We start from the raw sequence: 27,707 nt of genomic DNA, 5'->3' as shown, positions 1-27,707 counted from the left end.
GGCCTGGGCATCTTTTGGCAGCTGCAAAGGACATAATCTTAACTTTCTTATTGGTTGCTAGCTGACATTGTAGCAGTTATTTGACTAAAAACTCCTTGGCTGGCAGTCTGAAAGTATGTCTGTGGCTATGAGGAGTGCTTTTAAAGGAAAGACATATATGCACAGAAACAATATACCAATTTGAAGATATAGAAAAATCTTCAGATGTCAATCTTGTTCCATCAGTTAAAGAACAGCCACCTAAAGATATCTTTATTTAAACCAAGGTACGCAGACTTGTGTTTAATTATTTTGACACAAAATGAAAGACATAGGTTTTGTTTGTTTATGATTTATACTTTCTGTAGAGATCTTACAGATTTTCTAATTTCTATATTTTTTTTAAAGTGTTTTATTAGCTTCCTAAATTATGAAAGTTAATATAACTGGAAAAATACAAAATTCAAAGTCAGTAAGGTTCTAAAATTCATCTTCTTTCTTTCCGACGCCCCTATCCCACAACCGATGTAACCGTGCGCATCCTTACAGGTGGTTTTCTATTAATATACAAAAATCTACCTCGTTTGGACTTTATGTCGCAGTCTTAGGAGAATCATGTGATTAACATAAAATCAAAAAGGTTGGAAGGCTGCAAACCAAAACTTTTCCAGATCTGACGAGAGAGTTCGTTTCCAATGGACCGCAAGCACACGGCTCAGAGCGTGCATCAGCAACGCGTTCCTCTTCCGCGCTGAGTTTAAGACTAAGGGCCAATAGATGAGTGCCTGAGCTCACAGGTGCCCGAAATTCCTGCGGTAGCAATTCCTTGCTTTTCAGCTAATTCAGCCTCAGAAAGGCTTCTGAAAATGTGAATAGTTGAGCGTGGATTGTCTTTAACTCCTCGGTCTGATTATCTAAAAGGGGAAGGCTGCTTTCTTCGTGGAGAGGTAAGGACCATGGGAGGAGAGGTGCTTTCAGGTGCGCCTCGGGCCAGGCTTGCCTTCTAGCAGAGCGCATCCGTGAAAAGCTGGCTGCTCTAGGTCTTTCACACCAGTGCAACTTCTCCATCGGGTCGCTCAGGACTTAACCTGGGGACCCCACAGTTGTGTCAATAGCGGCTCCGACTCACCTTAGAATGCAGTACTCTGGTGAGCCGGCGGGGGCGCTGGGCTAGAGGGATGCGTCTGTGGTCTCCAGAGCTCTGGCCAGTGGGTGTCCCCATCCAGCCCCGGGTAGCCGGTGGTATGGGTGTGTCAGAGTTCAGCCATTTAGTCTGCACCTAGGTATCCGCCCTACCTCTTAGGTTCGAGGCCCAGCGTCTGGGCACCTTGCGTTTCCGGCTTCCAGAGACACCCGTGGAACCTCGAGGAAACTCTCTGCAAGATACAGCAAGGAGAACTAAAACTTCCCTCTGGTGACCACGTCCTGGGCGGCTTCATAAATCTGAAGATCTGATGGCAATGGCAAATAAGGCATCTTAGGCCTTGGGCTGTAGGGCATCATTTGGGCACCTAAGAGGTGGCGGCAGGTACTGGGTGGGCAGAGAGCATTGGTCAAGTCCCGCTTTGGCCCTGGTTCCCCCACCTTCCACGGTGGAACTTCGGGTTTTGGGGGGCCGCGCCCTTCCACGTACTTGAGGGGCGGCTGGTTTCCGGTCCAGGCCCTGTCACAAACTGGCTCCAGCCAGAAAAGGTCTCTGGAATCACGTGCTTAGTTTCCCAACATCGGATGTACTACAAGAGGGGCGACCTGCAGCTGGGGGATTTAGGTTAGACTGGAGATGGAATACAATTCTTTTGAACTTCAAGCGGCCTTGCTTTTCCGAAAGGTCTACTTCCTCGGGACCCTTTCCCCCCTAGCTTAACCCTTTGCTTTCCAGGTGTGGGTCGGAGGGTCCCCCCGGGAAGCCAGGAGCAGAGCGAGCCTGGGCGCGTCCTGGGCGCGGACTGGCTGACAGGCGCCAGCAGGCCCTTCCTCAAACTTGGGGCGCGGGGCGGTGGGCCGGGCTGGGCGGTGACGTGAGGGGCGGTGCCGGGCCTGGTTGGCTGGTCGGGCGGGGGCAGGGGCGGAGCCGCGCCGTGGCCCCGCAGGCGGCGGCGTCGCGGGGAGCTGGAGCCGGGACTGAGGCGCTGCGACCGTGGCGGCAACAAGTGCCGGAGCCGAGCCGGAGCCGAGCCGGAGCCAGGCCGCCGCCGGGCCGCCGCGGACAGCGCCAGAGCGCATGGAGCGTGAGCGGCGGCGATCGCCGGGCTGAGCCGCGCGGAGCGGTCGGGACGTGGATGCGGCCGCGGTATCCCGCCCCCGACCCGCTGAGCAGGAGCTGCTCCCGGACAAGGTAGGGCTGGGTGGGTGTGCACCCCCGTCGACCCCCACCCCCACTTCTCCTCCCCCATCACCTCCCCAGGCCAGCTCTGCTCCCCCTACCTAATTGCTCCTTGTCCCGCCACCCACCTCTGACGCCTGCCTTCTCCACCCCCCCACCCAACCCAGTTTCTCGCGGGTTCCGGCTTCGTCCCAGCGTCCCAGGGGAGGAAACAGTCTCCAGGTGGCTCCTGCCGCATTTAGCGTCCCCCCTCCCGCTCCCTGCCACCTTCCTTACCTTAGAGGGAGAGGGTATGAAACCTGAGTCTTCCGAGCCTCTTGCCCCATTCCACACCCACCTCCTCGGGGCCTTGGGACATCCCTCCTTTCCGCTGCACCCCAACTTCCGGGGGAGCCGGCGCCGGGGTGATGCAGGCAATTGTAAGGAGTATGTGGGGTCGGGCGTCCTCTTCTGGGTAGCGCCGCTGTTTTGGGGAGGGGGCTCTGCGTGATTTCGCGCTCGCACCCCCTTGTCCCACACTCTCACTGCTGTGGTCTCCGGTGCCGCATGGGAAGATCAGGTGTTTTGTGAGCCCAAGAGCCTCGCCAGCGTCTCCCTACTCCCCAGCCTCCTGCCACTGCCACCTCAGGGTCCCCAAAGGCCAGTTTCTGCGAAACTTAGGGAGAACCTTTCACTTTGACCTCTAAAAAAAATCTTTCACGCTGTCCGCATTGAATGATTAACCAGGCTCCTTGCCCGAAACCTGGGAAGGGGGAAGGGTGGGTGCTGCGGGGAACGAGTCCAGCTGGCCTCTGCAAAATACCTCGCTGGGAAGGTGGGCGTGGGGCGCTCGGTGGGCAGTCCGCGGGCGCTGCGGGCGTCGGTCCTGGCGGCTGATCTCGGGCAGGAGGGAGGACCCTTCTGGAGGCCATAAAACCGAGTCACCTTAATTTCCAGATATTTTACACTCAGCTGGGTAGCTCCAGAACCCAGTCTCCCTATCAAGTGGGGGAGGAGCTACTGGGAGACTCTTCACGAGTGTCACAGCGTGAAAGCTCATCTCTGAAAATAATATATACATTTTAAACCTGGGTTGTAGAGGAGGCTCTCTCTCTCCTGCCCTAAACGTGGGGGTGGTTTATGTCGTTGCTCGTCTACTCCCCCATGGCCTGCTGAACCTCCCCAACTTCGTAGAACGATAGGTTAGATCAGTTATACCACATTCTCCCGACCGTCCCTTGTGGGAGCCTTGCCGTAGATTTCAGATTGTGAAGCCAGTTGGTGAATTATGGGTTCTACTTGTTAAAACAAAATTTTTCCAATGCCTTCTGGAGGTGATGGGATGGTTAACTGAGGTTGCCGACTGAGCCAGAACTGGGTCTAGTAAGGCGGGGACCCTAGCTGATCCCAATCCAAGGGCTCTGCAGCCGTCTCGTGGTTGCAACCCTGTAGGTCTTGACGGCTGACCCAAAGGCTGGGCGGTCACTTCTTCCCATTGTTCTGTTCTCACTTCTGTTTTTGTTTGTTTTGTTTTGAATAGGGGTTGTTAAGCTTGATGGAATTTAGAAGAGTGTTATAAAATCTCTTTGCTCTTAAATCAGATTAGATTTTAAGGCTAGGGAAGTGCAGGAGCCTTATAGAACTACTTGAGTAAACCTTTCCGGATGTGCAGCCTTCACAGATGTCTTTATCTTTAGATCTTCTGTTTGAAATTACTTTTTAAGTTTGGACTACTACTTTTTCACTTGGGAATCTCTCAACAGCAGGGGCTCACTGCTCTTCATTTAGTTTTTGTGTAGTTGGTACATAAGGAGAATCCTAATTTTCTCTAAAAGTTTAAAGTTCCCATCTTCACTGTTCACTGGTCTAGTTCTCCCCAGCTACTGTTCAGTGACCTTGGGCAAGTTTATCATTCCAACTTTCTTTTCCATGTCTTTTCCACTGCCATTGGGGATGGCAATGTCTGCTCTACCAGATTGTTTTGGAAGACAAATAGGATAATGTTTGCCGAACTCCTCGCTCTGCGTTCTCGTGGTTAAGAAGTGGTGCTCATTGTGTAATCAGTACAGAAGTTCCTCTAGTCATCAACTTCCACCTAAACCAAAAACAGTAACCAGTATGGGAACCGTTTAGGTTTGTCTGAGACTGAAACCAACCAGATTTGGCAGATGCGTGTGAAGTTTTTGAAGTCCAAGGAGTAAGGTACTCTTTTGAGGAAAATAAACATAATATGCTTATAAAATTATGAATTGATTTTTTTCTAGGTTTCTGATGGAGGGCTAAGTATATAGATGGCTCGTAGTTGTGAAGATTTCCCTGTTTAAAAACACAATTCAGATTTCTCTAATTCTAAGATACTAAAGTTGCTAAAAATAGGAAAGTAGAACTGATAACTCATGGTTGATTTTTCACTGTACATTTCTTCAAATGTGTGGCTTTTTTTTTTTTTAAATAAGAGTTACAATAGGAAATGAATGAGAATCCAAAACTTATTAATCATTTTGGTTTGTATGATGCATGTTGGTATAAAGCTAAGATGTTCTTGATAGTAATGTGTGGGGCTTTTTCAGCTGATGCAGGAATAAGAGAAAAGGTGACTCCTTTGTTTCTCAAACTTCGATACTTCAGGTTTTAGTGTTTTCTAGTAATGCTGGGGGGAAATAAAAAACAACACGTAATTTAGGGATGCTGACCCAGGGCTGTGGAAGTGCCTGAAGCACACTTTGTTCTTAACTTGCTGGGTCAGTGCTTTTAATTCTTTCTAACTTGCTTAATAGCCACAATATTTGACTCTATTACATTTGTGGTTTTTTTGACAGTTTTATTGGGCGGTTTGTTAAAGACTTTACAAATTTATAAATGCAAATGGCTACTTTTATAAACATTACAATTCTTGCATCTGGTGTAATATTTGATTATGTAATCAATCTATTGCAACACACCAGTGGTGGTACATAAATTACCAATAGTGAAAAAGTCTCATAAAAGGCCTTTTGGTCTTATGCATGCAGATGCTCAGGGAAAACTAAAGTCATTTCAATCAATTGCTTGGCATTTCTGGTGTATACAGAATGTTAACACATGAATTAAACTAGACTGACAGTTTTAAAGTTGGATTTCCTGGTTTGCATAATCTAAAGCACCAGGTAAAGACCATAGCACATACACCCAACAGGTGTGGATGCAGCTGCCCACCTCCCCGCCCCAGGTGGGATAACTGTTACTAAGTACTTGCCAAATATGTCTTCACATTGTAGGATGAATAAATTCTTCTCTCTGGAGAGGCAATTACTGTTTTAATAAGAGGTGTGTGTATGTGTGGGATAAGGCTTTGAGAGAATTGATGTAATGATTTCATCATCACAGGCTGGTGATGAGGTTTTGCTAGTCTGAACAAAGCTTGGGTGGGAAGGAAGGACTTGTTACTTGATGGAGAATTTATGAGAGAATATATGACATAATTACTTTACTGCTGGAAAATTTTATTTGTATGAGTTTTCTATTTTTATAACTCTGAGCTGAGATTTTGCACTCACTTGTGTTGCCCAATGTGAGTTTTATGCTTTTTGCCCATCAGCTTTGTCTTGCCTTAATTTTTGTAACAGAACTCAAACTTCTTTTGAGAGTTAGCATTGTTGATAAAATTATAACATATGTCTTAAAATATTTGGTATAATGTTAGCGTTAGGTATATCCATTGATAACTCTTAAGAAATTTGTTACATATTATTTTCTGTATCTATGAACATTCCCTTAGAGCAGGGTTTTAAATTGTTTTTATTCCGATGTGGCTACAAAGGGGAAATTCCCAGTAGCCAGGAAGTTGATACTTTCTACTTTTCATTCTAGGGCATTTAAAAATAGGTTTATCATTTCAATTCCTTCACTCTGGTGTGGTTAGAATGGATGTTTTTGCTTACCAGAATGTTTTTAAAAACTGATTATCCAAGAGAATCAATTCTAGGTTGTGGCCACGTTCTGTCGAGTGGTAGTGTGGTGCTTTAGTGGTTAAAAGTATGAACTTGGAGTCGATCAGATGAGGATTTTTTTTAAACTTGTGATATATAGCATACAGTGAAGTGCACTAATATTAAGTGTGCAGCTCATGAACATGTGTCCACTTACAATATCAAGAAGTAAATGTTTTCAGTAGCCCAGAAGGTGCCTGTGCTCCTTTCCAGTCAGTATTCACTTCCAGAAGGAACCATTCTGACTTATATCAACTTAGAAGTGACTCATATCATCTTAGATCGGTTTTGCCTGTTCTTGAACTTAATATAAGTGGAATTACGGAATCATACAGTGTGTCGTCTTCTGTGAAACAGACCTGGATTTGAATTTCATTTTGCCACTTAACTGTGTGACAAGTTATTTAACCTCTCTGAGCTTAAGTCTCCTCATTTGTGAAATGGGGGAGATAAAGCCCTATCTCAAATTTATTAAGAAAATTAAAGTAATAAAACATCGAAAACACCACTGTGTCTGACTTGCAGTTTCCTTGTCCTCCTTTTATTTCTTTAAAAAGATAATGAATAAGCAACTATGCTACTTCATCATAAAGTTATAGAGGTCTTTTATCGGAACTTGGAGGCCAAATCTTAATTCAACAGTTCGTTGATGTAGTAGCATTTAGCTTAAATAAGACATTATTTGTTTATAGTTTATCTCATTATTTTAAACTGACATTTCCTCTGTAAGTCATGAAATGATAGTCATTGAAATGTCCCATTCAGAGCTGATCGGTCACCTGTGTGATATGAACTAGTCTGCAAAAGAGTGCAATGATGACAACTAGTTTACACTCTATTATAAGTCCCATGCAAGGGCTCTGTAAGTGCTCTGGATGCCCAGAACAACATTTACTGCTTTATGTTTTGTGAAATAATTATTTCAGAAGTGAAAGCACAGGACAGTTGTTAATAGCATGCTCTGATAAACCATTTAAAATGTTTTTAACTTTTATAATCTTACTCGATAAGTGGTATTATGTATTCAATGGTCTTGTGTCCCCAGTGTTTTTGTGGTTTTACTGGATACTTTTTAAAGGGCCATTCTTTAACTGTATAACTTAGTAATTTGGCATTCTTTTCAAAAGGTTTTTCCCTTATGTTTATTTAGGGGGAAAAAAATCAAGATAAAGGAAAATAAAATTAATACCACCATCTCTTAACACTAACTACTATTGGCTTGGTTTGGATCCTTCTAGTTGCTTTTCTCTGCTTCTGTACACTTCTAGAATGGGCTTTTAAAAGACCCGCATTGCCAACACATAAGGCAAATTTAAAACAATTATGTGGTCCTGCCTACAGGGCAATGGGCTTTGAAGGCCTAGGTTCAAGTCCATCCTCACTCTGGCCCCTATTTGTGGCTGTACCATTACCAGGAGCGGTGAGCATGCAGTTACCAGAGGCTCCATCAGAGGGACCCCTAGCCAGATTACAGTAGTCCAGAGTGAAAAACCTGTCCTTGGAAACCCCTCTCCCACGGGCCCATACACCACAAGACTTCAAGATGATGTGTAATGAAATGGGAAGTTTGTTCACTTACCCTGCAATGATTGAGCACTTAGTATATGCCTAGCAGTGTGCTTGGCTCCATGTGTATTCCTAGATGAGTCAGGCACAGTTCTTGCCCTCAAGGAGTTAGCATTCTGGTGGAAATTCTAACCAGGAACTGGTGAAAGAGTGCTCTAGTGGAGTAAGCAGAAGGCAGCAAGAAAGGCTTCCTGAGGAAGTGATGTTTGGGCTTAGCCTTCATAGGTGAATAAAATTTTTCAGGGGCAGAGAAAGAAGGGTGGGGCAGTTAGGCGATGGATGGTAGGCTTGTGGCAATGTGCCCAGGGAGACAGCAGGTAATCCCATATGTTTGGAGGGCAGTGTGCTTACTTAGGAAGAGGTAATAGGACACAGTGCAGACTCAGTGACTATGCAAAAAAGTGGCACTTGATAGTTATGGAGGTCGTGGGGAGCCCTGGAAAGTTCTTGTGGAAGGGATGTGGTGACATGTCTTGGTTAGGCTTCTGTTTAGGAAGATGAGCTTGAATCAGGGAGGTGAATGAGAAGCAGATGTGATCTCGGGCCTGGGTCATTTTATGGCCTCCTGATGGCGCTTCCTGCTTCCTTTTTGCCCCACAACAGTATATGCTCAGAAAGAAGCTGGAAGAATCTTTAAAAACTAAAATTACTTCACACATTTCTCTATTCAGAATCCTCCAGTGGCTCCTCATCTCCCTCAGAGTAAAGCCAAAGTTCTACCAGGTCCTTGATTCTATTAACTGTAGCCAAACTGGCCTCAGAGCTAGCTTGCCTCTGGCCTTTGTACTGGCTATTCCCTCTTCCTGGAATTGTCCTGCACCTTCTCCTGTCGCCTTTATGAGAAGAGAGGCCTTTTCTGATTGTCCTTATCCTTATCTCATGTACTCTTCTTTATATTTCATCTAAATACTTAATCAACCTTAGGAAAATCGACCACATAACTTTATTTTCATTGTCTGTTTTAAACACTGCTCCATTTAAGTAAGTACTTGATAATTGTCGAATTAAGTCACTTCATCAGTCTTGCTGGGGGAAAAACTGAGGGTCCAAAACAGGTCAGGGATGGTACAGGATTAAAGTGTGTGTGTGTATATGGGGTGGGGCGAGGGGGCGGGGAGGAGAGGGAGAGGGTAAGGGAGAGAGAGAGAGATTGAGATTTATTTGAAAGGGAGTCAGACATAAAAAGACTTTCATGGTGGGCGAGCCAGGATTTGGAAGGCAATTCAGGGAGGTGTGGAGGAGGCGAGCTACATATACAAGTAGGTTGGGGCATCGTTTAACATTCGAGATGTTGGAGGCTGTAGTGGTGTCTAAGACAGTCCAGGGGACAAGAGTGTGGGGTGAGGGAAGACCCAGTAATAGACTTGAGCCTGGAACTGCCAAGATTCAAGAGAACCAGGAAGAGACAGGTTAGAGGGTGGTCTTGAACTTGGACTTCGGGTAGAGGTGACTAGCAGGGTATTAGGTGCTTGGGGAAGTCAGGAGAGGCCAGACAGAGACTGTAAAGATTCTGGAGGGTAGAGGGGATTGGGAAGGTGAAAGCAAGACAAAGGGGCATGACTTTTTCAGGAAGCTGGAGAAGGGAAAGGGGGAGCCTATAGAGCCACTGGAGAGGGAGAACTTTGAGGTGGAGGAGAAAGTGGAGATTGCCACTGGTAGAAGACCCAGGGGAGGAGAAAGGGCTGTCTTGTGGGGAGTGTTACTTTCTGAAAAGGGATAGTTGGTCCATGTGGACAACTCGAAGCAGATTTAGATTTCGGTCCCAGGGCTGACTTCAAATAGCTTTGTCACCATGGAAACCACTTAACTTCCTTCCCTCCCTCCACCCCATCTTTCCCACAAAATACTAGGAAAAAACCTGCACAGCCAACCTCACATATTGATTGTTTGAATCCAATGCAGTCATGAATATGAAAGTATTAGCACTCCAGTAAGGTTATTTTTATGGATTATAAACTTGCTATATAAACTGGCTTATAATTTGTGTTTCAGAATTCTGTTGTTTATTTTCTTTGAAAAGTTCTCTCACATCCACATACTTCTCTGAAGTGCTTCTTTTTTGAGTCCTGATCAGGGAGTGACACAATTGTGTTTAAAAAACAAAACCCTTCCAGTTTGGCTTTAGATTGTTGAGTAGGAAGCCTGGTAATGTTTCAGAATCAAAGATATTTTTGTCTAGCCTTGAAAGGGTCAAATCAGGTTTGTTACAAATACCATCATTTCTAAATATTTAACCTTTGGAACGAATAAGATATATTTTACATGTATTATTTTGTGGCTGAATTTGACACTTGTTTGTTCATAAGGAACTTTGTAGCTTTTATTATTTAAGTAAGTGAGATGCAGCCGTTTAATATTCCTCCATCACATAAGGAATTGTTTTCTTCAAGTGAACTTAAAATACCTCTCATACTCCTATTTTTAACTGAATGTTTCTCTCTCGTATTTTTTTCTTTAAAGTTCTGATGGATCCTCTTAAAAATAATCTCTTGATAATGAAAATTTTCAAATAACTACAGACACAGAGAGTGATATAATGAAGCCTTAGGTGGCCTCTGGTTTCATCATGATGGCTTCTCTTTTTTCATCCGTACCCCACACGTGACTTGACTAGGAGGTTGTATAGGCCCCGCCCCCAGAGTTGGGAGCAAGTCCATGCTGACTCCAGGTGTGGGAGTCATCAGTGTAGAGATAGTAGAAGCTGTGAGAGTGATTGGACCCCAGGGGGAGGGAGAAGTAGGCAGAGGGTGGAAACCCAATACAGGGAGACACAGGGATTGCTGTGCCTACGGTATGTGAAGGTGACATTCACAAACATATTTAAAATTAGGTGACTTAAACTGCTTGGTAAAAGAGGCCCAATTTCTAAGCTGCTCAGTAGTGTGTCCATATATTGAACATATGTGTTCTCTTTTATTTTGGCGAAATAAATTTTTCTTGGCAGATGGCCAGAGAAATCGATGTTACTATTTCATCTCTTCTTTAAATATGTAGACATAAGTCTTGTTTGAACAGCCCCTACCTTTAATATAACATTTGGGTAAAAGGCCAAAATATCATTGATTTGAGGCTATATATTTTAAATTCGTATGACTTATTTTTATATTTTACAAAACAACTTAAAAACAGTGGTTGGCAAGCACCTCTCTGTAACTTGTTGAAGTTTAACATTTGAGAAAGGAATCCAGGAAATGGGAGCTGGGGGAGAGGGGACGCCATTTTTCTTGTTTGATGCCTCATTCTGAAGTTGCCACCCCAGGGTCACTTGTCATGAGAAGGTTCTCTTCTGGGAGGAGGATGGTCCCTGACTGGAGCAGAGGTGGCTTCCCAGGGGAGTTCAATTTAATTGGATACACAGAGTGTGTAGGGAGCAGTGCCTGGTGCTCAGTGGTGGGGTGCCTCTGTCCTGCCGCCCTCAGGGATGAAGAGAGTAGGACCTGGTTCACCGGAAACTATTCCATCTGAGGAACATTGCCAGGGCTGGGGTGGGTTCCGCATAACTAGTTCTTGGTACTCCTTTGGGAGGCTCCAGTTTGGGGGCACTCCCGAGTATAAGGAGGCAAGATTAAATACAGTGCACTGAAGGAAGTGAGGAGGAGGGAGCAGGATTTGTACCTGGGCCTTCAAGGATAAAGATAGGATTGAGAAGCAAGAAAATGGACATTTCAGGCTAGGAGAAGCCACATGAGCAAGGGTGTGTGGGTGGGGAGGACAGCAGTTGTTCTTAAGGGGTACTGATGGCCATGAGGACTCCAGGAAGGGATTGGCAGCCCAGATCTAGGATCATATCTTTGTGAGAGAGCTTAATGAGTATGGAGATGCCTACCTCCCCTCCACCCTGGCTGTGCCAACCATGCATGCAGTTCATGCCTGTCTTCAAGTTTGGCAGCAGATGGGATGGACTTGCAGGCTGGGAGTGGTCCTCTGCTTTCCCAGGTCTTGTCCCCTTCCCTGCACTCTCCATCTTGGAGAACTTCAGACAAGTTTTTGGAAGCAGTTTACCTATCTGTAAAATGAAGATACCTCAGTAACCACTTCACAGGACTGTGTGTCTAGTTGGGTCCTTAGCATGTTTTCTGGCACATGGACAAACCCTCTGTGAGTGGCTGAGGGCTGGTGTGCATTTGTTAATTCGTCTAGTTGCTAAAAGTGCCCCTGATGTCTCCGCTCCATTTCTTCATTTCTTGTCTTTTCCCCTCTCCCCCAAGGTATTAGACCTGTTGAGTGATTTCGATGCAACATTATTTAAATCTCTGCACATGCCAAGCCTGCACAACTTTCTGTGATTTTCATGCATGTTTTTAGGGAGTGAATCAGGCAGTTATCTCAAGGCCGCTCCTCTCAGGGACTCCAAACGGTCGGTTGGGAGTCCTGGAGCCCGAGATGCGGTGCCTAATGCTCCGTGGTGTCTCCTTCAGTGTCACTGAGGGCAGGTGCTCTTCACTGGACACGTTCATCCTAACAGCCAAGAAACTGAGACTTCCCAAGGCAATTTATTTTCTTATATATATTAAAAAAGAAAAACAATAACATTATCATTAATTTAAATATTTATTGAAGTTATGAAAGAAGGCTAATTTTAATATGCTATATAGAGTCCCAACTTATAGAGTGTTCAAACAGTGTTTTCTTGATTTTGGGAGGTTATATTTTTATTTTGGAAGGAAGACAAATGTAAATGTTTATTTTTCAGGAAATTGTTGGAGATGCTCTCAAACTCTGCATTTCATGGGGACAGGAATTGCCAACTATAATAGAGTAGGGAAGAACAGTGGTTGATTTGAGAGAGTTGGTAGAGCACTTGTTGGAAGTGACATAGATGAATCCCTATGCCAGGGAAAGTCTCTATGCCCAAGTGCTTAACATAAAGTTTTAACATCTAAAATTTCTACTTCTGTTTGTGATCAGTTATCACAACTCATGGAATTAAGTCGTGAGGAATGATGTAATTTTGAAAGTCAATCTTAAAACTTTGAGGACAGGCAATTTTTATTTTAGTTCAATTAGTCTTTAATTCAATTTTTTAAAATGCATTTTACTATGTAAAATGACAGTAATCTCTTTTCCAGTACCTATATTCAAACGTTCTTAGTTGATTTCACCAGCTCTTCTCTACCTGTCTCTAGAGCCGCAAGTAGCCCACATAGCAGGTACCAGATTACCTCCTCCCCTCCCTATCTCTTTACAGCCAGATTGCCAAGCCATGTCTGATGGCCTATTTATTTCCAGGAGCATTTAAACAAGGTCAGTTTGATAACGTGGTTTATATAATGGGATTCTATTTCTCATCCAGTACTTTAATTTATGCTTATGCATTTTTATTATTTTTTCGTTTTAATTTTTAATTGCCTTCTTCATCCCCTCCCCCATTCCTTGGGCCTGTGTTTGTTTACAGATTTATTTAATTATATGAGACTGTTTCCTGAGATGTTTTTAGGTTCTGGACTGCATTGAGCCAGCCTCAGGTAATGCTGTCCAGACGGGTGAGAGGGTGAGGCACAGAGGGACAGCACAGGAATTGGAAAAAGCTGATAACCCTTATGAAGAGGGGTCACCTGGATTGACAACTAGACAGCCAGGTTTCAGGGAGGGTGTTCTGTGGAGCACCTGGAAATATAGGGCCTGTGTGTGAAATTATTAAATAGTGATTTATTTAGAGCAGTGTAAAAGACTCTTGAACAAAAAGTTCAAAGAATAAAAATTTTCCTTTAGTTAGTCCTCATTCCTTTACTCATCCTCCCCCCTTTTATGTCTTTACTATCCTCACACTTTATTGGCTGATAAATTGTTTGAGTGGCAGACACCAGAGATACAGAGATGAATATGGCCCAGCCCCCGCCCTAGAGGCCCACATGTCCTGTTGGTGTGTCAGACCTGTTAACTACGGGGTGTGATAAGTCAGGTGAATGTGTGTGTGAGGTGAAACAGCAGGGTGGAAGTAATAAAAACACACCCACCCAGTGGGAGGGATCAGGGAAGGTGCCATGGGAGATGGTGCTGGGGCAATGGGCCTTTTTGGTTTTTATATTGCAGCCTAGAATTGAAGCTGTAGACTGCCAAGAAAAGACTTTGTCACTAATAATAAATTTCATTGCTGGACTCACGGTCCTGGTTCTCCTCTCTGTGGGAGACCTCACCCTTGGGCCAAGGCTCTGTGCCTCGGTTTCCTCTTCTGTAAACGAGGAAGTTGGAGTAGAGGAGCTATAAGGCCCTGGTAAAGAAATTCTTGCAGCTTCTTTCTGGTAATGAAACTGCGATATGTTCTGTGTGTGGAATGTGTGTACATGTTTTAGAAAACGAGAGGGCGAGATGGTTCAGTTTGTGGCCATCGGTTATTTTTCCATCACCTTTTCTGACACAGGCTGGTGACCCTTCCTCTCAGACAGGAGAGCTGGGCTGCAGGCCACCTCTGCACTAACTAATCTGTAGCAGGTCGTAGGACTGCCTGGGTTCTCTTCACTTTAGGCTGTGGTGCCTGAAGGGAGAAGAATGAAAGGCAGCATTTTCTCTGTATAGACTGCTCTGACAAAAGAGTTTGCCTGGTTTGTAATTAGGCCATTTTAAGCCTCTGCCAATCTCTCATTCTTGAGTGTGGATAAATACCTAACACACCTCTGCAGGGACTCCACCCATGGTAGAGAAGGTGCCTGTGTTTCCAGACGGGGATCGCTGGGCACCTCAAACCAGTGAACAGTTCCCAACTGTGGTTTGGTTTACATTATTCCTTTCTCATGCTGATTTAAAAAAAAAAAAAAAAATCTCTATCTTAGAATTGTTGGCATCTTCTGGGTATCCACAAAATGCAGTAATTTTAGTTCCTAAATTATTATTTTTTTAATTCCTCATTTATTTTTATTTGGGGACTCTTGAAATCCTCTTTGAGTGACAATGTTGTATGGTAAAAAGAGTAAGAGCTTAGACTTTGGGGTCAGGGTCCAGGGTCCAAGTGCTGACTCCACAGGGATTAGCTCTGTGACCTCAGACTAATTGCTTCACATTTTTGAGCTCATGAAGATTAAATGAGATAAGAACATCCTGACATAGAAAAATAGGCAAAAGGCATGCGGAGTAGGAAAATAAGGAAGGACATAAATGAAAAGACGCGTAAATTAAAACAGGGACATGTCCTTTTTTCATAAAGATTAAAAGAAAGACAGTGTCCACATTAGATGTAGATGGCTTCATGCTCTTGGGTATAGAGTGAGAGGCTTATAATCAGTCTGGCCTTTCTTTTTGACAGGGAAATGGAAGGGGAGGGGGACAATTTGATTATATACTAAATGACTTTTAAAATTTGAGTTCTCTGTAATTTTTCCAAAGGAAATATAAGACAATGGAAAAAGACATATATATGAGGTAGTGCATCAGTTTTTGTTTTGTTTTTTTTTTTCAATTATAGGGAAAATCAGAAACTCATGGGTTAGTGATTGGTAAACCGACCAAATACTTGTATTCTGTCGGACATACATTTGAGATCTGACAACAGAAGACAAACTACTCAGATCGTGTTCTTTTCTGCTTGTGAACTGAACCTGCTTTACAGAAGTTAAATCTCAGTGAACACAACAGGAGCATCTAATTTGGAGTTCTTCATTTTCCCTGTATTTCATATTCCCTTGTAATTTATTCCATTTTCTTTTCTTTTTTTAAGTCGAGGGGCTGTAAAGAAAACGCATTCCTACAATTTCTCCAGTAGCATTTAAGTTAGATGCAGACACGGCTCATCTTCTTGTTAGTGGAAAGACCCTGGGCCCACCAGCGCCCACCTCCCCTTTTTAGTGTGGTGTCAGAACTCATCTGCCCACAAATTAGCTGTGTCCTTCTTTACCTGCAGACACTCTGCCCCCACCCCATCTCTTGCCTGCTCCGCATCTCCCTACATTTCTGAAATCTACTGTGTTTCAGGCGCCACACAGGTCCTTCCTCATCCCCTGCTATCGACTAATAGACTGTCATGTATTTATTGACTATCTGCCAATTCGATATACGTGACCCATGTTTTAGACCCTTTTCTCCTAACTCCAGACTCAAATGAAAATACTTGTGGTTGGAGATGACTTCGAGTTAGCGATATAGAGATCTACAACTTGTGTCGGTTTCTGATTTTTGCCTCTGATTTCCAAATCCATCCTTTGTTGCCTGATCTGTGAAAATGAATCGGGACCCTACAAGTATTTTTCCTTTGCCTCTGTTAAGTTGAGGGCTCTGAAGAGAACTTGGCAGGAGGGAGAGATTTTCCTTCCTGGTTCCCCGGGTATCGAGTATTTGTGCCTCCAGGCTCCCGGAGCACCTGCTTCTGTCCCTGCACTACTAGGAGTCTGTGAGGCACAGCTTTCTCTAGCCTTTGGCTGTTCCGTGCTTGGTCCAGCTCTGGCGACGGTGGTGGAATGGGGGGTCTGTGCCCAGCCCGGGGCACTACTTACCTGCACTCCTCTCCTCAGCCCTCACGTGTGTGTACATTGTGGGCCCCATCATCCTGGCCATCTAGTGAGCTGACCACCCAATATTTGTCCAGAGCAGTGGCCCTAACATGCTGAGCTCCTGCAGAGGGAGTTTTCTCCAGTTCCCAGTTCCAGCAGTGCCCTGACCCGCTGTGTGCATGACTTCCTCTGCACCCTCATTCCCTCTGCTCACCCACCCAGCAGGTTCAGCTCACCTGCATTCCCAGGGTTTGTTTCCTGTAGCCTTCCCGATGGGGACACTGTGTTCCAGGCTTTGTGCCTGCATCCCAGAGGGTTGCCGCTGCTTTCCTGGTGGGTGGCCCATCTCTGGCCTGTGCACTCAGGGACTTTTTTGCCATCCATGCCTACTTCGGTAAGCTCTGAATGCCTCTTCTACATTTGTCTTTTTTTGGGTATTTTTCATCTGCTGTTGGGTACCTGTTAGCATTCCAGTCCATCTCTACAGTTACTCAGTTATCATATTCCTTATACTAAACTTCCCTTGTGTAAATTACTGTGTGGTTTTGCCTCTTGGTTGGACCCAGACTGAAATATATCCCATGTAACCCAACTGAGCAAACAGAAGGATGAATCAGAGGGAAATCTTCTAGGGATTTCTCTGAGGGCTTGTTGAGAGCCTGACAGACTATACTTGTTTGTGAATAGGTCCTGGATCTTGGAGTGGAAACACTTAACCAAGCCATAGCCACTTACAGACTCCTAGCAAAGGCCTTCAAAACATGGTATGCTCCCCAGAAAGGGACTACCTGCATTGCAGGTAGAAAAATGATTTTCCACCTTTGTTAAGTTTTACATCTGTGCTAGGGGCCTGCCTGCCTTTAGGCATGTTCACCCTGTCCCTGTACTGTCATGGCCTTGGTGGGGGTAACAATTGCTGGAGGTCCTCCCCGCCAAAGGAGGCATGGATGCCCCATTTTGGGATGGAGTAGAGGAGGGGTTGGCTTGGAGCACGGATGGAATCCTCACCTGGAAGCACTACCGAATTCCCCTACACCTGCCTTCCCGCACCCAGGGCGTGCTCAATCAAAACACGCCCACGTGTGCTGCCTTTGGTGGGTCTGGGGCTGACCGTGGGAAATGAGGGGCTGGGCTGTATTTCCCGCTCCAGTTGAGCTCTTCAAATCTTGCCCCTACCCTTTGAGTCCAATACGGACTCGCTACTTCTGAAACTCTTTATCTCTCCTAACCCTAGAAAATTCTTCAAATTTTTTTCTATTGTACTTTAGTACTTAAAAAAAGTGAGACAGTTTTTATATGTGTCATTTACCAGCACACATATAAGTGATTTTCCAGTGTCATCTATTTGGGGAAAGGTATGTATGTTTAATTCAATTTCTAATGAACACCTCACTATATTCAATGAACTTGACCATATGACCAAAATGTCTGTTCAGCAAATGCTGAATGGGTCTCAAGTGCTGCGTGCTAGGGTAATGATGGTATAGTGTGAAGACCTTGATTGTGGACGATGCCAAGGTGTCAGCCAGCATGACCAGACGTGGACGCCCTAACTCCTCCGAGGTGGGTGCTTCAACCCGGAGGTGACACAAGCTAATTTGAAAGGAGTAGCAGCTCTCCAGGGAGGCATAGGAGATGGCAGAGAGAAGCTGGGATTTTCTGGAACAGCTGTGGTTAGAGGTTAAAGTGTATATGGAGTAAAGTGGAGATGGGGGACGTTGTCAAGAGGTGGTATGAAGGAAGGCACAGATCATCATAAGAGGCCTTGGTTGGGACCAGAAGGGCATATGAGTGAGAAAACTGGAAGAATTAGGCTGGTGTTCAGGCCAGGATCTATGCTTGGGCAGGAAATATCTTAGAAGAGGGAAATAAGGATGAAGCCCTGAGCGTGAGCTCTGGCAGTGGCGAAGAGAGGAGTTCAGAAGACAACACACAGTTACAGTTAGGCTTTGAGGGAGCAGGAGCATGTTGTGGTGGTCTGACCAAACTCGGGGAGCAGAATGAGCAGGGGTTGCACGTACGGGGGAATGAAGACTGAGTGGTTAGGGAATAGGGCATATTTGGGAGGATGGTAGGAGGCGTAGCCAGTAACAGAGCAGAATAGAATAGAGGAAAGGTGAGGAGCGGTGCAAGTGACCTTCCTTGGAGGAGAAAACACAAGACTCTGCTCCTGGTTGGATGTGGAAAGTGGGGAGAAGAAACGCATCAAGATCATGATGGGGTGTGCACCCAGGTGCCTGGGAAGTTGATTCATTGCAAATGGGGGCCCAGGAAGAGGGACTCTGCAAAGCTCAAATCTGGAGGTCACTGGATCAACTTGTGATCTTCCTGGAGGTGATGTTGAAGGCTGTGGATAGATGGGCTTCTACAAAGTAAATTTGTAAAAGAGGCAATGAATGACAAGACTTGAGAAGCGTGCTTTTAATTTTGTACTTGGTGGAGGAGTCAAACTTCTGAAGGAGGACTAGTGAATGCCCATTTCATGGTAGACAGCAAACTGGTGTGTAGGTTTTACCATCTTCATTTTACAAATGAGGCAACTGCGGCTCAGAGAGGTCAAGCAGCTTGCCTTAGGTCACATAGCTAGTAGGTAGCATAAACAGTTTAACTTCGGGCTATCTAACTCCAGATGCGAGAGCGACTTTCCAAAGTGAAAATGAATCTGGGACATCTCCATCTTCAAACATCTACCTGCTCTGTTTTTTAATTACATAATCTTTACACTGAAGATCTAGAATTCTTGTCAGTTTTACTAAAGGCACAGGCAAGATGGCTTCTGGCAGGATTAATGCCCTGTTGTTTGCTAAATTTTCTTCTTTCCTTCTCCCTATTTGAAAGTTCTGTATGTGTTTATTTGAAGAATGAACTTAGTGATCGATTTTATTTTAAATGATAAATATCATTTGAGGAAATCAGCCATGCTGGGCTTTGGGAGAATTAATCAATGGGGACCAGAAATGTCCTGCCAGACACTTTGAGGTATAATGTTGCCTGTGGGGATATGTAAGTGAATAGATTTATTACATGTCCTTTTCCTTTTTGATCTTGAACATGAAGGGTACTACTAGTGACTATGAACCAAATTCCTTGCATTCACCAAGACTTAACAGACCAGAAAGCAGAACAAGGTACATGTTCTCGCTTTATACAGCCTCTAAATGAGGTTGTGGGTGCAGTCCTGGGGCTCCCTTGCCGCAGCCTGGGCAAGAACCCAGACCAGGCATCTTTTTCCTATTAAGAAACAAGGTCTAGGTATGGCCCAGCCCTTCTGGTTCATATGAGTTGCTTCACTCACACCTTTATCCCACCGTCTGCCTTGAGTGCTAGAAGCTGTTCTCTCCCCCAGAACCACTTAGTTGCAAGCTGTCCCTGTCTCTGTTCACCTGAGGAGAACCTGGAGAGGGCTGGCAAGGGCCAGGCAACAGATGGAAGCAGCTTGGGAGGAGAGGATTGAGGAAAGCCACGCTCGCCAGGCTCCCGGAGGGTGGGAGAGAGCAGGGGCCAGGCAGAATCCTGTACAAGTTCTCCGAAGAGTAAACACATTTCCCCTCCCCCCGTGATATGGAGTGGGCTTAGGCTCTTTCCCTCTGAGGATTTGTGTGTCTGGTTTGTGCAGAAGCGTGCGCAGGAAGCAGGACCGTGTGGACACAGGCTGCTAGCTCAGGCTCCTGGAGTTGAATCAGGAGCTTGGATTTTCAGCCTCCTTGCCTCAACCTGACTGGACGTGGGGTGGCTGGTCATTTTATTTCATCATTACAACAAGAAGGTACTGCCCTTCTTTTATCCTTAGAGGAGAGTATAGGGTAGTCTCAGGCACAAGTTCTGGATTGGGCCTGGGTATGGTTGCTGGTTTTATCCCTGACTAGCTATTGGTGGCCACCTCCCTAACTTGCTGCAGCCCTTTCAAGGGGTGATTGTCAATCCCTGACTCAGTTTTGTGAGAATGAGTGCTCATGGCTGCCGGTGGCCACATGGAAATGCCTTCTGGCTAGCACTTTGCTTCAGTGTTTATAGGGCTTTCAGAACTGGAGGGATGAACCTTTTAGGACTGTCCTCTTCCTTGCTTCCCAGCCTAATGTCCATGAAGGAAACATTGGGATTGTTTGGACTGCATGCTGGGAAACGAAATGAGGTATGTGAGGTGTTTTGCCCAGAGTTTGGCCTGTAGAGTAGTCATTCAACAAATGTTACTTATGGTACCACCCTGCCTTTCATATCTGATTTTGACTCATGATAGTTTTTGTAGGTTAAAAAAGTCTAAAGCTTTAAAATATTTAATACTTTTAAAGAACATTAACCACTGAAAATAAGACTTGTGTCCCTTTAGTTCCTTTAGTCATAAAATCCTGTGTGGCAGCATTCACTTGCATCACGGTTTAAAGCTCAGACTCTGGGGCTGAACTGCTTGAGTTTAAATCCTGGCTCTGCCGTTTACTAGCTGCGTGACTTTGGGCAAGTTTAAATCGCCTCTCTGTATCTGCCCTATAGAATTGCCAATGCCTGGCAGGTACTTAAGAATTTATTAAAATAAAGCAGATGTTATTCATATTTTACTATTATTTTTAGGAGTCCTTTCTAATAAATGACTTCAGGCAGACAGCACAGGCCCAAGGAAAGGCGTGCAGGTGATGTAGGGATGGATGTGGCAGCGCCTCTGCTGAACATTGCAGGTTCAGTACAGCGATGGAGTGTCTGCGGGGCTGTGAGGCCATGACACAGGCTAGTGATGTGGGCGTCAGGAATTTTGTGTGTTGTGCTTCCACCTCCATCCCTGGCAGTCTAGATGTGTGTGGTAAAGGCTGTTCAAGGAGAGAGAGTTGGAGTAGCAGCATTAAAGAATATTAAAATAACCTATAATCCTAGCATCCTGATTAAACCAGTTGTGTTTTTCTGTGGTATTTTATCTGGATTGTCACATAGTTTCAGCTTAGATTCTGTACTGTTTTGTAATCTGTTTACAGCCAACAAATATGTTTTTCTGTCTCTGTCTTGTATTTCTAAATGTTGTAGTTGGAAAGTAAAGGAGGAAGTTGTTTTTCACTAAATAAAATGAACTGAAGTGTTTTAGAAATTTCACAATTGTTCAGTCCCTGTCGAGGAGACTTTACTCCCAAGCACAAGGTGAAAAGCTAAAGTCGTTTACATGGGATTTCCTACTATTCCTCTTGGAGTAAAAATTCCGTGTTTCACAGTGAGGGTTGTATAACATCTTCCCAGCATTGGGGGAAGTTTTCTTATTCAGATTCTTTTTAAGCAATGTAACTTCCTGCTCAAAAAAGGACACAGAATTGGTTTTATGTCTGCAATGAGAATAGTTAGTCAGCTATTTTTCCCACAGATATTTTTATGGGGGAGGTCACTGCTTTATCCTCCTTTCCATGAACTTTGTTTTGTTATAAGAGTCTGCCAAAAGCCAAGTTCTCATGTGAGGGACTGTGCCCAGTTCACAAAGGAAAGATGACATTTAAATCTGATGGACAGTACAGTTGAGAATCGTGGTTTTCCCATCCTTCCTCTTAGGTTGCTTGGGAAGAAATGCCCTTTAAGAAGGAGTGGTAAGAATTAGTCCCAGATGCATGTTTGGAGATTTAGAAAAGGAAGACTGGGCCGTTCTCAGAAGTGGGGCTGGGAGCTACTAGGCGTTCTCATTTCCTTTTCTTTGGTGAGTCTTGGAAACTTCATAGGCTTCATGACCCTGTGCCTTGGGTCTTTTCCGTTTCGAGCCAGCCCTTGAGACTTCACTGTTGACCTGGATGAGCCTTGTGGGAAAAGGAGGAGATCCAAAGAGCCCTGGGTTGGAAACCAGATGGCTGTGCCATCTCAGCCTTGTCACTGAACACAGGTGTAACATTTAGGCAGCTCAGTTGACCACCCTCCCACCCCCACCTACTCCCCGACTCCGTTTTTCTTACTTGCCTCTCACCTTCCCTAAGGGGGCACAAGTGAGAAGTGGGCAGGAAAAAGCTTTGCAGACTGGAATCCTTGAGCAAACATAGGTGCGGATGGTGTTCCTTTGTGAGCTACAAAACCCCGTCTTGACTGAGATGATGGGAGGCTCTGGCTGGGTCTTGGTTGTAGAAATAAAAGCCGGAATTGCGGTGGATGAAGTTGGAAACCTTGGCCAGGGTTGGCAAGCCCAATGTTTTCCTCAGAGTATTCCCAAAAGAAGGTTTGGCGCTTTCCATGATAGAAACTTCAAACCATTTCTTCAGATACTCATAGCCCTGCCCCATAACCTAGATACATAACTGGCTCATTTATCGGGAATCATCTCACACATTATTTACCCTGAATCTTTTCCTAGCAAAATTAACTTAGAGGTTCACAGTAAAGTACTGTGTGCCCCTTTTTTCTTATTTAAGATGTCCTCTTTTACTCCAGATATTTTGGTAAGTCTACTGATAATTCATATTCCTTATCTGAGCTGAAAATTTCTGCCAAGTAGTTAGCTGTTCACAGTGTGTGCTGTTTTCTTCCTGAGTGCACTTGCACATCTTTTTTTTCTCATTGTGGTCTTTATCTGTTCACCTTCACACCTTTCTTTGTTGCCTTTTCAGCCCGTTCACAAACATGAAGGGTCCAAGATCTTAGAGAGCAGAGATACTGGGTCAAGTGATGCTTTAGCTTTAGGAGAGTTATCCCAATTTAGAGAGAAAAGTGTTTTGTCTAAAATCTGGAAGCCAAAATTAAGAAAAGCTTAAAACTATCTATGACTGATTTTCTAAAAAGATGACTAATGCTTTTAACTGTATGAAATAACCATGCAAATACATTCTAAGTGTCCAGTTGAGCTCTCGTGACCTTGCAAATAAGCCTATAGCAAAGAAGTTTAGTTTGCCAAAGGTGTACTGGACTTAGACCTTCCCCTTGCTTATGAGATTTTCCCGAAAGCTTCTTTGAAAGGAGCTGACCTAAGTAGAGTATGGACCCTAGACTTAGGTGTAGAAATTTTGAATTATTCAGGTTGCGTGTGACTTGGGGCCCTTTAAAACTGTAATCAAGGAGTAAGAAATGTCTTGGGTTTTTTACTACCTTCCGTGGAGGAAGTTTAAGAAAGCTCTTTCTTGGTAGCTCAGTGGTGGGATCTTGAGGGGTAGAGATGAGTAGTGGTGGAGAAACGAGGGGAGAAATGGGGTAGAAATGGGTGACTGTACTTAGGTGAGCTGAGGGCACCCATATAACTTTGTCATCAGCTGTGTTCTTTAGATGTGCAAAGGCTTTGTGGGGTGGGGCCATGTGGTAGGGACTAATTTTTAAAAATCATCTTTTACTTACATGTCCATAACCAAAGCTATTTAGCCGTGGTAAATACAAGCAACTAGATTAGGATCTACTAAACAGGTTTTAAGAGACACAGAGTAGCTTGTGGATTCCCATGTATTAATCTGGGCTGTCCAACATGTAATAACTTCATAGCATTCTCAGCATGGCATATACTTCTACCTTGGCACTATTTGTTAAAATCCAGTGAACTTAAAAATTATCTTATTAAAAAAAACAACAACAAAGTAACCACCACTTGTGATTAAAAAATAGTTATACAACTTTGTTCTAGAGGTCAAAGGTGAGTGGCTCCTGTTTGATGTGGTGGCCTTGGAACCTCATTGCTTTAGCTGGGATTTCAGCTCTGCCTTTAACACAGTTTCCTTTTTAAATCTGTTTCCTGAGGTATAAAATGGGAGTAAAAGTAGCAATACTTACTTCATAGGCTCACTGTATCAAGTGAGATATAGCACAGTGCCTGCAACCTCATACTACTTCGGGATTCTTTTCTAAGGATAAAGTCTCAGTCATAGAATTAATCTGAAAAGAAAATTCTTTACAGTGTATTGCCATTTAGGGGGTTGTTCTTTTACAGGTTATCCATCTCAATAATGTTAGAACTCTGGAGTTACATCCCCAGCAAACCATGTCATTACTCTTTCTTTATTCTTCTGTTGCCTACAGCCTGAAATCTGTCCTTGGCCTTTGATATTTCACTAAAATGTCATTTTATTTCTCTTTTCCTTTTTGCTACAAACAACAGAGATCTTAAGTATACTCTTTGAATTTTAACAAATGTATACACCCATGAAAGTCTAATCCTGATCAAGACATGATACGTAGTATATATCTATACCTTAAGAAGTTCTGTCTTGCCTCTCTCCAGTCAAGACCTCCACTCCTATCGCCTTCAGATTTCTAGGGCCTAGATTAATTTTACCTTCTTTAAACCTAATGTAAATGGAATTTGAGGTTCATCTTTCACTCATAATGTGCTCCTGTTGCTAATAGCAAGAGTTTCCTTTTTATTGATGGGGGTTATTCTATTGTGTGAATGTAGCACAGTTCGGTAAGCAGTTCTTCTGTTGATGGTATTTGTGGTGTTCTGTTTTTGGCTATTAGAATAAAGCTGGTGTGAGTCTTTTCATGTTATCTCTGAATACTTGTGTGGTTAATGGCCTCTCCATCTCCTACCCCGGCAACCCTGGTCAAGTGTCTTAATCTCTCTGCCCTGGTTTTCTAATCTGTGAAATGTTGAGTTGGGAAACAGTTCAGGGTTGGGACCACCATTTTCTTTTAAAAAATGAAATAGAATAAAATAAAAAACTTAGAGTGAATTACATGGAACTGCAAACATTGTAACACATATAAATATAATTAGATGTGTGTGCACATGTGTGTAATGGGTCGCAATGGAAAATGTAGTTATTATTATGCATTGTGGGCAAATCAGTTTGCAACACACTAATTTGTGTACATGCTTGTAAGCAAGGAAGTGGGACACCTGTGAGGTTATTTAGTAAGTGCACATCTCTCAGCCTCACTGCTAACAACCACTTAAATACCGCTCTAAACCACGATTCTGAGCTAGATTAAGATGCAGAGGCAAGTGGCACATGAGCAAATGAAGATTAGTAATTATCCAATTAATACAATGCCTCCTCCCTTTTATTCCAGATATGAGAAATGAGTGTTGGACGTCGAAGAATAAAGTTGTTGGGTATCCTGATGATGGTAAATGTCTTCATTTATTTGATTGTGGAAGTCTCCAAAAACAGTAACCAAGAAAAAAATGGAAAGGGGGAAGTAATTATACCCAAGGAAAAGTTCTGGAAGACATCTGACCTTCCCGTGGCATATTGGAACCGAGAACAAGAAAAGCTGAATAGGCGGTACAACCCCATTTTGAACATGTTGGCTAACCAGACTGGGGAAGTGTACGGGTTTTCCAATGTAAGCCATTTGAATTACTGTGAACCAGACCTGAGGGTCACATCAGTAGTTTCAGATTTCAGCAATTTGCCAGACAGATTTAAAGACTTCCTGCTGTATTTGAGATGTCGAAACTATTCATTGCTTATAGACCAACCTGGTAAGTGTGCAAAGAAACCCTTCTTACTGCTAGCGATTAAGTCCCTCACTCCACACTTCGCTAGAAGGCAGGCAATTCGGGAATCTTGGGGCAGAGAAACCCATGTGGGGAACCAGACAGTGGTGCGAGTCTTCTTACTGGGCCAGACGCCCCCAGAGGACAACCATCCTGACCTTTCAGATATGCTGAAATTTGAGAGTGAGAAGCACCAAGACATTCTTATGTGGAACTACAGAGACACTTTCTTCAACTTATCTCTGAAAGAAGTGCTCTTTCTCAGGTGGGTGAGCACTTCCTGCCCAGACGCTGAGTTCATTTTCAAGGGCGATGATGATGTCTTTGTGAACACCCATCATATCCTGAATTACTTGAATAGCTTATCCAAGAACAAAGCCAAAGATTTGTTTATAGGTGATGTGATCCACAATGCTGGACCCCATCGGGATAAGAAACTGAAGTACTACATCCCAGAAGTCGTTTACACTGGCGTCTACCCACCTTATGCGGGGGGAGGTGGATTCCTCTACTCGGGCCACTTGGCTCTGCGGCTGTACAATATAACTGACCAGGTCCTTCTCTACCCCATTGATGACGTTTATACTGGAATGTGCCTTCAGAAACTCGGCCTCGTTCCAGAGAAACACAAAGGCTTCAAGACATTTGATATAGAAGAAAAGAAAAGAAATAACATTTGTTCCTATCTAGATTTGATGTTAGTACATAGTAGAAAACCTCAAGAGATGATTGATATTTGGTCTCGGTTGCAAAATGCTCATTTAAGTTGCTAAAATGTATACAAACTAAAGTTTGCATAGAAAGGCATATCTTGAATAGTTCCCATGTTGTGTTCTCTCATTAGAGGTAATTTCTATGCTAAATCATCAAAATTGCCTTCATAAGTATAGTATCCATATGAGGGCCTCCAAACCCTTTTCAATGTGTGGTATTTTCTGAAGATGAAAAGCAGATCATAATTTTTTAAGGAGGATATGGCAGGACAATTGGTTCTTATTCTTTCTACTGGCTGGTGGTCATCATTTTCTAATTTGTTTCCCCTTCTCATCTGAAAAAAATAAGTTTCTGGAATTTTACCATTTTAAGTTATTTTTGTTTTGCCCTCGTACTATTCCTACTTTCCATTATAATGAGTGAATTGTCTGCAATTTAGGTGTTTATAAACCTTTTGGCTACAAAGAATTTGTTATACATTACTCAGAGGTTTTTGTGAAATGGAATTAAATTAATTTTTATGAAATTTGGACACATTTTTAAAATTGTCTAGAAAAACTGACTTCTGTTGAAATTTCCTGCCACCCCAACAGTATTTTCTTATTAATCTAATCAGTTAATTTTGTGAAATGAGGATCACTGTGACATTTATCCAGTTTATCTTGTGATCTTACAGTCATAATAAGGAGATTATGATACAAGAACATAATGACTGTTCTTTGGTTTGCTGGGTGGTATCATAATAATTCTCTGTTTTTAGTATTTGAAAATAATGAGTATGATTTCATAATGGCCAACTGAAGATTGAATTGACCCTGGCAGTCATATCATGTTTATGATTTTTTAAGGTGGACCAGGAAAAGCATATGTAACTTTTGAACTTTACGTGAAAAGATCAGACTTGCAAATCTTTTCATGAGTGGTTTGTCAGCCTAAAACTTTGGGATTCTATTCTCGCCATATTTTCACATGTTGCTTATACAGAATTATTCTAAGTAGTGACTGCTTTCCTGTCTCGGTGTAGAAGTGCCTGTGTTTTTATTTATTGTTCAGATCAATGACCAAAACATTTTCTTAAATATATTTTGTGTAATATTTTATTTGTATACAGTGTTGTTGATGGAATATTTAACTAGAGCATGATATTTTAAATGTTAAGGTGTAACATATGTTAAATAAAGCTGTTACTTTTGAATTTTAAAATTCATTTTTTGGGGGGCCGTTAGCTGCTAGAGTTGACAAAATTCTGCCAAACCATTACTTATATATACCATCTTGTAACATGCTTTCCTGAAAATTTTTTTGTGTTTCTAGAGTTGAGGATTCTTACCAGATGTGATACTGGGGACTGTAAGAAGATGGAAAAAAATAAAGTTACTTTATTTTTA

At 43.5% G+C, this 27,707-nt stretch overlaps 1 protein-coding gene and 1 long non-coding RNA gene across 2 annotated transcripts; one reads left to right on the top strand and one right to left on the bottom strand.

Moving 5' to 3' along the window:
* Positions 1 to 225: 225 nt before the first annotated feature.
* LOC111733495 lies at positions 226 to 4,549 on the bottom strand. Its single transcript, XR_002778009.1, has 2 exons — positions 2,579 to 4,549; positions 226 to 1,355 (listed from the first exon to the last, which is right to left on the bottom strand). It is a non-coding gene; the product is annotated as an uncharacterized LOC111733495 (long non-coding RNA).
* Positions 2,061 to 27,707, top strand: B3GNT2 (UDP-GlcNAc:betaGal beta-1,3-N-acetylglucosaminyltransferase 2). The gene is made up of 2 exons (XM_011384348.2): positions 2,061 to 2,314; positions 25,176 to 27,707. Exon 2 carries the CDS (start codon positions 25,185 to 25,187, stop codon positions 26,376 to 26,378), a length of 1,194 nt encoding a protein of 397 aa, XP_011382650.1. The 5' UTR covers positions 2,061 to 2,314; positions 25,176 to 25,184; the 3' UTR covers positions 26,379 to 27,707.

This window comes from Pteropus vampyrus, unplaced genomic scaffold, assembly GCF_000151845.1.
Source record: "Pteropus vampyrus isolate Shadow unplaced genomic scaffold, Pvam_2.0 Scaffold571, whole genome shotgun sequence".
In the NCBI taxonomy this organism is placed as follows: Eukaryota; Metazoa; Chordata; class Mammalia; order Chiroptera; family Pteropodidae; genus Pteropus; species Pteropus vampyrus.
The sequence above is the reverse complement of the archived record's forward strand: the minus strand, read 5'-3'. Positions and strand labels throughout refer to the sequence as shown.